This window comes from Nelumbo lutea, chromosome 1 (assembly GCF_056320005.1).
Source record: "Nelumbo lutea isolate HS-2025 chromosome 1, American lotus-T2T, whole genome shotgun sequence".
Taxonomy (NCBI): Eukaryota; Viridiplantae; Streptophyta; class Magnoliopsida; order Proteales; family Nelumbonaceae; genus Nelumbo; species Nelumbo lutea.
The window spans coordinates 179,920,623-179,933,597 of NC_142684.1; the positions used below are offsets into that span (position 1 = coordinate 179,920,623).

At 38.9% G+C, this 12,975-nt stretch overlaps 1 protein-coding gene across 5 annotated transcripts; it reads right to left on the reverse strand.

Moving 5' to 3' along the window:
• Positions 1 to 332: 332 nt before the first annotated feature.
• On the reverse strand, positions 333 to 3,376 carry LOC148879547 (pentatricopeptide repeat-containing protein At4g14820-like). 5 transcript variants are annotated; one of them, XM_088961109.1, is made up of 2 exons: positions 2,696 to 3,361; positions 333 to 2,484 (listed from the first exon to the last, which is right to left on the reverse strand). In XM_088961109.1, exon 2 carries the CDS (start codon positions 2,321 to 2,323, stop codon positions 572 to 574), a length of 1,752 nt encoding a protein of 583 aa, XP_088817235.1. In that variant the 5' UTR covers positions 2,324 to 2,484; positions 2,696 to 3,361; the 3' UTR covers positions 333 to 571. The 5 variants fall into 5 exon arrangements, with proteins under 5 accessions (XP_088817235.1, XP_088817234.1, XP_088817233.1 ...); XM_088961108.1 differs by having other exon boundaries at positions 333 to 2,544; XM_088961107.1 differs by having other exon boundaries at positions 2,669 to 3,361.
• Positions 3,377 to 12,975: the final 9,599 nt, after the last annotated feature.

Consider the following 12,975-nt stretch of genomic DNA (forward strand, 5'->3'; position numbering starts at 1 on the left):
ACATTTATCATATTAAACAAAGATTAGTGTGATAAAATGCTTCAGCGCTAACTATAGATTGCCAAATCCAATAAGCTTTTTTTACAATCATCAAAAGGTTTTAGCGACCTAAATCTGTGTAGCAACATTTGGTGCACCTCCATTTCTTTAACCCGCCCAGATCCACAGAATTATGCATTCATCAGGTCTTCGATTATTAATGGATCAGCATCATCAGTGGTCTTACCAAAAAAAAGCATCATCAATGATGGTCCATCAAACTCGATGTCAAGGAACCGTTCAACCTAAAAGCTTAAATGGTTGAGTGAGGTTTTTTCAAACACGCCCCCTCGTGTGAAAGCCTAGGACTTGAAGTTTAATTAATTATATTGGGGTGGTGAAGAGACCACTTGAACAAAAAGACCTGTTTGATGACTAAAGTAACTTTTGATCTAAAGTTCAATGTTTTTAGGTTGGCAAATCAGGATTCATGATGACTAATGTAACTTTCCCTCAATTTTCTTTTCTCACTTATTCTCCTTCAAACCAAAGACAGCCTTAAGGTGTCAACTGTATTTCTTTCTCTTGTAAACTATACAAGTCCGGATGGATTATCTTTCAAGTAACCCATCTCTTTCATCTGTGGCAGAAGAGTTTCCAGTAGCATAGCATAGATTTCCTTAACTTGCGGATGTGATCTATCCCCCACGAGGAATACATGACTTTTGTTCCTCACTTCAATTTGACTAAACCCAGGTACTTTCTTCACATTCCTTTCCTTCATCTTCTTCCTCACAAGTGCAAAATCGTCCCACTTCCCAAGTGCTGCATATGTGTTAGCCAAAAGCACATAACCCCCTGAGCTAGTTGGTTCAAGCTCTATTAGCTTTTCACCTATTTGTCTCACTACTTCAACGTCCCCATGCAGCTTGCCTGCGCCAAGCAATGCGCCCAAAACAGCCTCATCGCGTTTGCTAGGTGGCATTTGATTCACCACCCTCAAAGCTTCAGCAACATACCCTGCTCGACCGAGGAGGTCAACAAGGCAAGAGTAGTGCTCAGCCTTTGGCTCCAACCCATAAACATGGCCGATTGAATCAAAGAGCCGTAACCCTTTCTCAACAAAACCTGCATGACTACAAGCTGACAAGACACCCACGAATGTAATCTCATCTGGCTTGGCCTCAGATCTCAGCATACGTCCAAAGACCTCCAATGCGTGGTTTCCATACCCATGGTTTGAGTAAGCTAATATCATCGCTGTCCATGACACGACATCCTTAGACCCAAGATCCTCAAAAGCCATTCGAGAAGAGTCAACATCCCCACATCTTGAGTACATAGTAACTAAGGCATTTGTCAGAGAAGTTTCATGCTCGAAGCCAAGTGATATAACAAGAGCATGAGCTTGCATGAGTTCCAGCATGCTTGAGCAGGCGGTCAGGACACTTGTAATAGTAGCTTCATTCGGCCTATAACAAGTCCGAAGCATGAGAACCAAGTGCTTCAAGGCCTCTTCTTCAGGCCCATTTTTAGCGTACCCATCAACTATCGCATTCCAAGTCACAATGTTTCTTTCTGGCATCAGATTGAAAAGCTCACTTGCTTTAGTCATGGAGCCATTATCAGCATATGCTGTTATCATCGCATTCCATGCGGCTATGTCTTTTATTGGCATCTGATCAAAGTGATCCCTTGCATCCTTCGTCAACCCATTTCTTGCTAAACCCGACACCATGATTGTCCAGGAAATTGTGTTCTTCTGAGGCATTAATTTGAAAAGCTCAATTGCTTCACTCACTCTCCCGTTACCTAGATAACCTGAAATCATTATATTCCAAGAGTACATGTTCCGCTGTGGCATCTCGTTGAACAGTTTCCTTGCTTCATCGAGATGATGATTCTCAACATATGATTTAATCATAGCTGTCCATGCGATTACATTTTTCATCGGCATTTGATCAAATAGAACCCGGGCATTTCCAATTAAGCCGTTCCGGGCATAACCCATAACCATTGTTGTCCACGAAACAGTGTTCTTGACAGGCATTTGATTAAAAAGCTGGCGAGCTTCTTCGACACGTCCCATTCTCAGATACCCAGATATCAAACTGGTCCATGAGAATACGTTTTTTTCCGGCATCTCGTCGAAAATTCGTTGGGCATCTTCCAGCCGATTAGCTTTCGCATAACCATCGATCATTGCGGATTCAGCTACAACGCTTCTGGTGGGCATTGCCCGGAAGAGTCTTTCGGCTCTTTGCAGATCTCCATTTTTCAAATAAACGGTAATCATGGAAGTATAGGAAACAGTGTCTCGTTGAGACATTCCATCAAACACCATTCTTGCTTCTTCCACTTTTCGGCAACGGCCTAAATCCGCTATTTTCAAATTGAAACCATAGGCATCCGACCAAGTTGAGTTGGCATTAAAATCTCCATGGTTTGAACTTTGGGTTATTTCCCTCCACCACTTGGGTTTCGCGTCTGGAGAAAACAACGCATCTGAATGGATGAAGCAGACAAGATTTGCAATAAGCTTGGAAAGATGGTAAGAACGACAACCTGATAAAACGGGTTTCGTAACTTTCATTTCTCAAATAAACATGCGAAAATTATTGAAAAAAAAAAAAAAAAAGAGAGAGAGAGAGAGAGGTCTGAAGACCACATTCAGGCTATCACAGAGAACCTTGGGAAGGCTTCACGACCAATTCACCTTCTTGACTCAACACCCCAGCAGCAGCAGTAGCAGTTGCTGCTTGAACCTTGATTGATTCTCGTGGCCATCATTGTCCGATATTGGGACACTACACTTGGTTGCAGTGTTGTATAGTAGTACACTTGCCTACCCGCGCCATCATAAGTCATCTGCGTATACCCAGAGCCCGCCATTGCTGAAGGCCTTACCATTCCGACATCCAACCCCACCTTCCTCATACACCCCTACCTTAGATTGTGCCGCTACTGTTGGTGCACCCACACTGTAAACTGGTGCTTCCCTGTAAGTATCTGGAACTACTCTTGACATCGCATAATAACTCTTATGGAGCGCCCTGTCGGTGCCTGATACACAGCATCTAGCGTCGGAATCAGATACACATGTTATTCCATTCCGCTTACTGCTGCCACAAGAGAGGCGAGTAACTACCAGTTTCCATGTGTCTATCTAGACAATACGTTGCCAGAAGGAATACTGTCACCGGAATGGGCGATGGAAGTATCCCTGACGGGATTGATTCTACAGTACTTTCCTGCAATTTTGATGTAGTCGGAGATCATATCCCTCACCCAACCCGAAGGGGAAATCGAGAATTCTGTATTTATTCTGCGTGGCGGCCGCTACATGGAGATCGGCTTCGGTCAGTCAATGCCCGTTCGAACACCGTTAGTGGAATTAGTAACGGAAGGGAGATGTTCGCAACTTTTTTCTTTGAATATGCCAGTAGTGAATAATGATGGCCATGAGACGGGTTGGGGGGTTGGTTGGATAATCCAAACCTCTCGATCCGAACCCTCAAAATTTGTAACGGGTTGGTTGGATAATCCAAATCCTCTCGCCTTACGAATAGGGGTGATCATGGGCCGGGGCGCCAGGCTTTGAGGGTTATAGCCTAGGCCTGGGCCCGGGGTTCTGGACTTTGAAACATAAGTCGAAGCCCAGGTCGAGCTCATCTTTGCACTTATTAGTCTACGCCTGGGTCCGGTTCGGCCCGGCTCGGCTCAAAGCTTTGGGCCTAAAATATAAACCAAAGCCTAAAGTCTACAAGGCCCAGGGCCCTGATTCGGGTTTATGTCTTTCATATAAAACATTACATATATATAACATGCATATAAACTTATTTTATACATTATATATAATATAAATTATACATACCATATTAATAGTTATATATAAAATATACACACACATATATATTATACATAAAATGGGTATGTTTAAATATATGCGGGCTGGATTGGGGTTGAAGTATTAAGTCCATGCCCAACCCTAAAATTTGAGGGCCTCCCAAGCCTGGAATTTTTAGGGCTAACATGCATATAAACTTATTTTATACATTATATATATAATATAAATTATACATACCATATTAATAGTTATATAAAAAACATGTAATATAATATAAAATAACATGTATATATATATAATATACACACACATATACATTATACATAAAATGGGTATGTTTAAATATATGCGGGCTGGGTTGGGGTTGAAGTATTAGGTCCATGCCCAACCCTAAAATTTGAGGGCCTCCCAAGCCTAGAATTTCCAGGGCTGGGCTTGTGTAGGTCAGGCTAGGCTGAAATGATCACTCCTAAAGTGTAAAACCCTCATCAACCCTACCTCCTCACACCTAGGGGTGTCAATGGACCGGTTTTGGGTTCAACTCCATCCAAATCAAAATCCATTTGGATGGACCAATAAGACATATTGAATTTGGATGGACTGGATGGACCAATATGACATATTGGATTGGATCTGATCCATCCATAATGATTTTATATTGGATTCAGCCAATATTTGGTCCATTGATAGAAGATAAGAACATAGGTGTCAATGGACCAGGTTTGAGTTGAAACCAATCTAAATTAACAGGAATTTGAATAGATTGGACAGTCTCTAGACCAATCCAAAATGGTTCAGAATATTCATTGGATTGGATTGGACCAGGTCCATTTGTAATGGACTCACATTGGACTGGACTGGATTGGACCAAATCCAATCCAATTGACACCCCTACTCACACTTGTGGGTAGAGCACGTTATGTCAAAAAGCTATATATAATTTCTTATTATTTTAAATTATATATAAATATTAAACAAATAAAGTAACATAAATAAACATCAAATTTTTTAATTATTTGATTTAAACATATAGAAAATACATAAATTACCAATTATCCAAGATTCAAAATATTATTAAACTGTTTAATAATATATTTAAACTAGAGAATTCCCCCTATTCTAAGTTTAGGGTCACTATTTTAATCAATTTTATTTGACACCCATTATTTATAGAGTAAATTACATGGTCCCTTGTGCAATAGGGTTTGTGACAAAGACCCCCTTCGCTGTTAAATTAGATGACAAGGAAATGTTAAATTACCAAAATACCCCAATGCACTTCTTCTTCTTCTTTTTTTGCCATTCTTTCTTAAAACACTCCAATGTTGAATTCCACCAGTAGTGCCAAAAAATATCCCACCTAACCGGTGAGGCTGAGACAGAATCACCACCATGGAACAATCACTAAAGCAGGGACTGGAGAGGTTTTCTGGGGCAGACCTAGGAACCCACATGCTTGGTGGTTTTGGGGGCATCTCAGCATTCTATCTTCATCCTCATGGAGTTAAAATCAGCCCCCACAAGATAGTTTCCCGCAACATCCCACAACACATCCTTGTCGTGTATTAGGAACATCTTCCGATGATAATATCAGAAATAATGAGGCATCATCGGAAGATGTTCCCAATACACGGCGGGGATGTGTTGTGGGACGTTGTTGGAAACTATCTTGTGGGGGGCTGATTTCAACTCATCCTCACGACTTTTCCCATAGCAGATCCCACGCTTCTTGTTTTCCATCAACGGCATGGAAGGGTAATTAGCTGCATCAACTTTTCAAGGGAAGGGGATAATGGGATTGGGACCTTCCCTAGTCCCAACATCCCTACCCCACATTTTTGTTCCTATAAAAAAGGAACCACTAAAAACATCATGGGTACAATTGAATCATTCTTTTTCAACCACCCAAAATCATGCTTGTAAATACATAGGGGGATTGGTTCTGTTTACAAAAGTGTTTTTAAGCCTAGCCTGTTTAGCAAGTTCATGAGCTAGCTTAACCTCCTACCTGTTTACATACAATAATTTTACCTTATCAAAAAGTAACAACAAATCAAATATATGATCATATAGTGCTTGAAATTCGAAGGTGATGTTTTTATCAATTCCTCTTAACTCCAAAAGTACTTCCTTGGCATCCGATAGCAAAAAACCTTTTTTGTAACTCATACAAAAAAATTTACGCAAGCCTCTTATTATTGCCCAGAGCTCAGCTGTTGATGATGAGCTTTGCACCAGTTGCACACATTTGTTGTGTGAACTGTGCATCAGCTGGAATGTATGCGTAGCATAAGTCCACCCGTTCAGGAAATGAGCCATCCTATATAGGACTATGAAGGCAATGAACTGAATGGCACTCAATCGCAAAGGCTAAGCGGTCTCAGACTCTCAGGCCAGAAACAATTGCAGGCATCATCTTTGGAGATTTGGTTGATACTGGAGTACAAAAAGAACTGAGAAGAGAAGAAAGACGAATGGAGGGGAGCGAAGGAAAGATAATGAATAGTACAAAGTATAAAAAAAATTAAATGATTTCATAAATTAAAGAAAAAAAGGTAATTTGGGCATTTAGAAAATTCTAAACAGTCCAGATGATAATTTTTTTCCAAGTTAATTGAGGAAACATAAATGGAGTGGGTCTTTGTCTAACGGCCAAAGTTTAGGGAGTCTTTGTCATAAAAAAAAAGTGCATGGGGTCTTTGTCATAGACCCATAGTATGAGGGTCTGTGTAATTTATCGTTATTTATATTATAAATTAACTTATTTGTTTATTTAATATTTTTAATATATTGATTTTTTATTTAATTTAAGAGATTAGAACAAAATTTATTTGTAAACAATAACCCATTTTATGGGTCTTAAAATTATTTGAAACGAGTTTTTTCTTGTTCTTTTTTATTGGAAGTTACTACCACTAAACTTTTTAAGAGAAGAGCAAACAACCATTTGAATCCCATGCTTTTCTTTTCTTTTTTTAAGATTGAGTAAACATATGTCTAAAAAAATACTTCTATTTGAGAGTGGAAATGACCACTTTTTTTAACTCTTTGTTGAAAAAATATGATGCCATTGCCCATTTGTCTAAAAGGTAGACATATCATCCCTTTGCAGCCCTACCCAAAATATTGAAGTATTCTTCATGCTTCTATCAACATCCACCATGAATTAATCGTTCAATTTATATATAGTGTGTCATCCATTCTGTTTACCTTACCATTAAAATCCATTTTTATTGGAATTTATGCCAAGAGAGTATTGCCTATGCTTTGACTCTAACACTAGAACTCAAAAACTACTTTTCATTTCAATTTCAACCAACCTCTCATGGTTTCTTACTTGACCCATATTTGTTAGAACTATTATCGTAATAATTTTTACGGGAAAACTGATTGGAAAAAGATTGCTAATAAAGTAATAATTTTGGCAATACTTTTCCTGGTTTGATTGTCAAACATTAGTAAAATTTGAATCATGTACCCTCAAGACCACAATCATTAATGTAACCGTCGGGGCTTTTTTTTTCATGTTGGAGGTACACCCATGGTCTACATAGGGGTTCATCATACCCATAGCATCCCTCCCCTTAACTTTGGTGGCAATACAGATTCAAGTCTTTATTCTAATAGTAGTGGGTATGGTTTTTTGTTTAGGAATTGAGATGAATCTTTTTCTTTTTGGTGTGGAAAATGCAATCTAGTTTCTGCTCTGTATGCTAAGGTCTTTGCCTTAAAACAAGGCTGTTTATCTGGTGTTAATCTAGGTTTTGAAATTTTAATTGTGGAAAGTGACAATTAGTCTGTTATTAAAGCTTTAGAAGCAAGATCTTTTTGAAAGCTTAGTAACAGTCACAAGAATATCAAAACTCGAATAAATTGTCATTAGAACAAAAGAATTTATAGATACAATTAGTTGGTGACAACTATGATGCTACGTGTGAAACTAACTAATAGAATTAGACAAGTGGGCAAACAATCCAATGCACATGTGCGTAATATCCTAACACCCCCCTCAAATTGGAGCATTTGATGAAGAGATGCCCAACTTGGGAAGTAGATGATGAAACTTGTCACAGGGCATGGCTTTTAGTTAACAGATCAGCAGGTTGATACACAATTGATAAGTGGTGTGTTAGGAGAGCTCCACTTTGTATGTGTTCACAAACAAAGTGACAATTGATGTCGATATGTTTAGTTTGATCATGGAATATGGGATTTGCAGCAATATATCGAGCTGCCTTACTGTCATAGTGTAGTTGCACAGGTGTATGCAATGTGACTGTGAATTCAGCAAGGATGCGACGTAACCAAAGTAGATCAGTTGTTGTGGAGGCCATTACTTGATATTCGGCTTAGGTTGATGATCTTGAAATGGTAGGTTGTTTCTTGGTTTTCCAAGATAGGGGAGAAGAGCCATGCAAGCATTGTGATGTATCCAGTAGTTGATCTTTTGGTAATTGTGCAAGTGGCTCAATTTGAATCATTGAAACCTTTAAGCACATGTTCACTTGTGGAGGAAAGAAATATGCCATGTATGGGAGACCCTTTGAGGTAGTGGACAACACAAAGTGCGGCATCAAGATGTTCTTTTTTGTGGCTCTTGTAAGTGTTGGATGAGTGTATTGACAGAAAAACAAAGATCTGAGTGAGTAACGATAAGATAAACTAGTTGTCCAACCAAACGCCGAAATTGAGATGGATCTTCCAATAATGGGCTGGTCATGTCATGGAATTGCCATTGGGCCTCCATGGATGTAGATGATGGTTTACAGTCACTCATGCCAACATCAACTATTATGTCGGTGATATACTTGTGTTGCCCCAAAAATATGCCTAATGGAAGTCTAGTGACTTTGAGGCCCAAGAAGAACTTTGGAGATCCGAGGTCCTTGATCTGAAACTTCTTCATGAATAAACGGTTTCAAAGCAAAGATGCATGATGAATTATTCTGGCAATGAGAACATTGTCAACATACACAAGAGTTGCAACATATGAGTTTCCCTGACTTAAAGTGAATAGAGAGTAATCTATTGTAGATTGGTGAAAACCCAAAGAAGTGAGAGCTTGGGTAAACTTTTCAAACCACGTAGGAGAAGCCCGTTTGAGGCCATACAAAGATTTGTGTAATTTACAAACATGACAACCACCTTCTTTGGCAAAGCCTTGTGGGATGGTCATGTATACATCTTCACACAAATCACTGTGTAAGAAAGCATTGTTGACATCAAATTGATGGAATTCCCAATTTTTTATGGCAGCCACAGCAAGGAGACATCGAACGGTGGCTAGTTTGGCCACTAGAGCAAATGTATCATGGTAATTAATGCCTTCTACTTGATTATAAACCTTTGCAACCAATCATTCCTTAAACCATTCAACTAACCCATCAACTTTGTATTTTATCTTGTACACCCATTTGGAGCCAATGGCCCGCTTGCCTAGGGGTAGATTAATAATGACTCAAATGTTATTTCGTTCTAGTGCAGTTATTTCATCTTCCATGGCCTTGTGCCATCTAGGGTCTATTACAGCTTGATTGAATGAAGTTGGTTCTATATCAAGGGCTGAACTTGTAGTGGTAGACTAGGCTAGGGATTGGATTTGGGGTAAATCACAGATGAAATCTATAAATCGACCTAGCAACTTAGTGGATCTTTGAGGCCTCTAATTGTTGGGTTAGTTATGGACTCAATGTTCTAGGTTATACCACTTGAGGGGATAAGTGTGGGTTCTATCACAAGATTCGGGGCCATGGGCTCATGTGTGGGTGTGTCCATGGGCTGCAAGTCATTTGGAGGAGGTGGAGAGGATGTCAGGGGAAAACAGTGGGAGACGTGGTTTGTGGTTGAGTTGTGGATGCTGAAAACTGTGGGTGAAAAGGGAATCGACTTTCATATAAGACTATGTCATGAGAAGTGAACATGCGTTTGTTTTCCAAATCATAGACCCTATATCCCTTTTGACCATGAGGGTACCCCACAAACATGCATGGAATGGATTGGCTAGAGAATTTATTTGATGGTCGAGGATGCACTTGGTGGTAACACAAGCATCCAAAGACTTAGAGATGGTCATAAGACGACGGTTTGTTGAACAATGATTCATATGGAGATTTCCCTTGAAGGAGAGGAGTGGAAAGTCTATTGATGAAGTAAATTGATGTTAAGAAGCATTCTCCCTAGAATTTGATGGGAATATGAGCATTGAATCACAAGGCATGAGCTACCTCCAAAAGGTGGTGGCATTTTCTTTCAGCTACTTCGCTTTGCTGTGTCTATGCAAGAATGATAGTGGATAACACCATGAAAAGCAAAAAGTGAAATTCTGCACCATTGTCTGAACACATGATTTAGATTGAAGTTTCAAATTGAGGTTGTACTGTGGAAAAAAAAAAAGAAAGAAGACAAGTTGCTACTTTTGATTTATTTTGAAGAAAATATATCCAAGTACATTTTGTAAAATCATCTACAATGGTAAGAAAATAACGAGCACCTATAAATGAGGGAGTATGGTAGCCTCCCCAAATGTCATAGTGCACAAGTGGAAATAGTCTGTTGGAGCTCAACTGGTTGGCTGGAAATGGATTTTGAGTTTGCTTGGCATGATGGCAAGCACCACAACAATGGTCAGGAGGCAATGTGATAATCCCTTGAATGGAAGAAATACTGTTATGGAGGCATGTTCGAGGTGTTGATGCCACACGCTTGAAGAGGTAGAGATTGTGTAGGCAGTGGAAATAGGGAGGAAGGTAAATCGGTAGAGACCGTCATGGCACTGTCCCACCCCAATCACAGTCTTGGAGGACACAAAATGAGGAAAAGAAAAGAACAATACAATTCAATTCTTGCATGAATCGGCTAACAGACAAAAGATTGCATGTAAACAAGGGAACATGTAAAACTCTAGTCAAAGTATATGGCCCAAATGAGATGCATCCTTGGTGAGTTGTTGGAATAGTGACACCATTTGGGAAGGTGTATTGGCCGGGAATTATTGAGTGGTGAAGCAGAGTTGAAATAACAGGGAGTGGAGACCATATGATCAGAGGCCCCGCTATCAATGATCCACTCAAGGGTGTTGAAGACCTTACCGAATGCATTGGCAGAGATGGCATCACAAGATTTTCTATTCAAAAATGACATTAGTTGGTGATATTGCTGGTTAGAGAGTCTTGGAATCAGAGAGTTGCAGTCAAATTCTGAGGTCTTTGTATTTGCATAAGAGCTTGGTCGAGTCAAAGTTTGATCTCGGCATTGAGATTTGTCTGGATTATTAGAACCGGTCTTATGAAATCGATATCCGACAAGCTCGCAGCATCTATCCTTTGTGTGTTTGGTCTTTTTACAATGGTCACAGTAGTATTTTGGTTGTGGTTGGCCAAACAAATTCCCCTATTTTTGATTTGGACAAGTGGCGACTAAGGTAGCAACTTCTTGCACCGGAGGAGTGTGTTGGGAAGAAACCATTTGATGGTGTTCTTCTTAAAGAACTAACACATAGACTTTACTGACAGTAGGTAAAGGATTCATTCCAAGAATGTTTACATGGGTCGTATTGAATGACTTATTGAGCCCCATCAAGAATTAATGCAGACAATCTTTCGCGTGCCCAGCGGCAAAATATTTTGCACTGCAAGCACAACTCAATGGTGTTGTCAAGATTCCGTTGTTGACTAAAGATATGCTATGCTATCATAAATGTCTTTTGATACAGAATTAAAGATCCACGATGCAACCATTGCATTGCATTTAATCCATGCCCTTTCATCAGTTGATGTAGCAGTTGGTTGAGGCAAAGTTCCATCCATGAAACAAATTTTATTTTTAGCCTCAAGAGTTGTTCGTATTCACTGCTACCATATGGAATAATTGTCGCTGGTGAGTGTGCAAGAAACAAGCATGGCACTTGGACTATCTGCATTGATGAGGAAATACAATAAGCATGGATCAGTTGTTTACACCACCTTGATGGTTGCAGCACCACCATATGTAGCCATGGTGGTTGAAATTTTCTTTCAAGATATCTTCCATCTTTGATACCATGAGATCTTAGTATTAGTCACAAGAATAGCAGAACTCGAATAAATTGTCATTAGAACAGAAGAATTTATAGATACAATTAGTTGGTGATAGTTGTGATGTTGACTTGTGAAACTAACTAATAGAGTTAGATAAGTGGGCAAACAACCCAATACACATGTGCATAATATCCTAACACTTTTGATCTCCATCCTCAGGTGTGGAGTTTGTTGAATGATATTTATATTTTTTTACCTAGTGTTAGTTCTTTCAATTTTGTGCGTAGATAGGCTAACATCTTTTGATCTCCATCCTCATTTGTTGGCTGTTGAAGGAGCCAATGGTTTTGAAAGTAGTTGGTCAAGTCCCCTAATTGGCTGGTTCCTTCTCTCATGGTGGATTGCCTCTCATAGAGGTTTTGTTCTTTTCATTTGTTTGTTTGTCTCTTTTGTTTTCTCTTCTTTTCTAGCTTGTTAGCTTTTCCACGAAAAAAAAAAAAAAAACTTGGTGGCAATAGGATTTGATCATACATTTCAATTACAATTAACTCAATGTCGTATCAATTAATCCACCATTAGTTGGTCAATTAGAGTTTATAGAATTTGAAAAAATAAATAAAAAAAAATAAGAAAAAAAGAACTATGTTTAGACAACCTTGTTTTAATATATAGATATAATTTTTTATTTAATGGGAACCAATTGTGGAGCCAGGGATTTTTTTTTTTTTTTTGGATGGGGGGAGAAGTTAAACAAGAAAATGAGATAGGGAGTACAAGAAATAAGGTTTGTTTTGGGGGAAAATAGCTTGAGAAGGTTTGAATCTATTAGAAACTCAAATTGAGAAGCAATATGCTACATAATTTAGACTGTATTAGAGAATTATAAAACAGCCATCTAATGAATAGGGCTGATTTATCCGCAAACTCATTCTAAAGCACGATTAATTGGGGTTATTAAAAAGATTCCTTTTTGGAATTGGTTTATACAACAAAAACAATTTAAAAATATAAAACCCCTAGAAGAAGAATTAGATTTATGTGTTTTTTTATCCTTGTTTTAATATATTCAATACCTTCCAAATGGAGTGGGGAGTGAGCAAAAATTGGCAACGAATGAGGGCTCTGATATTCAAG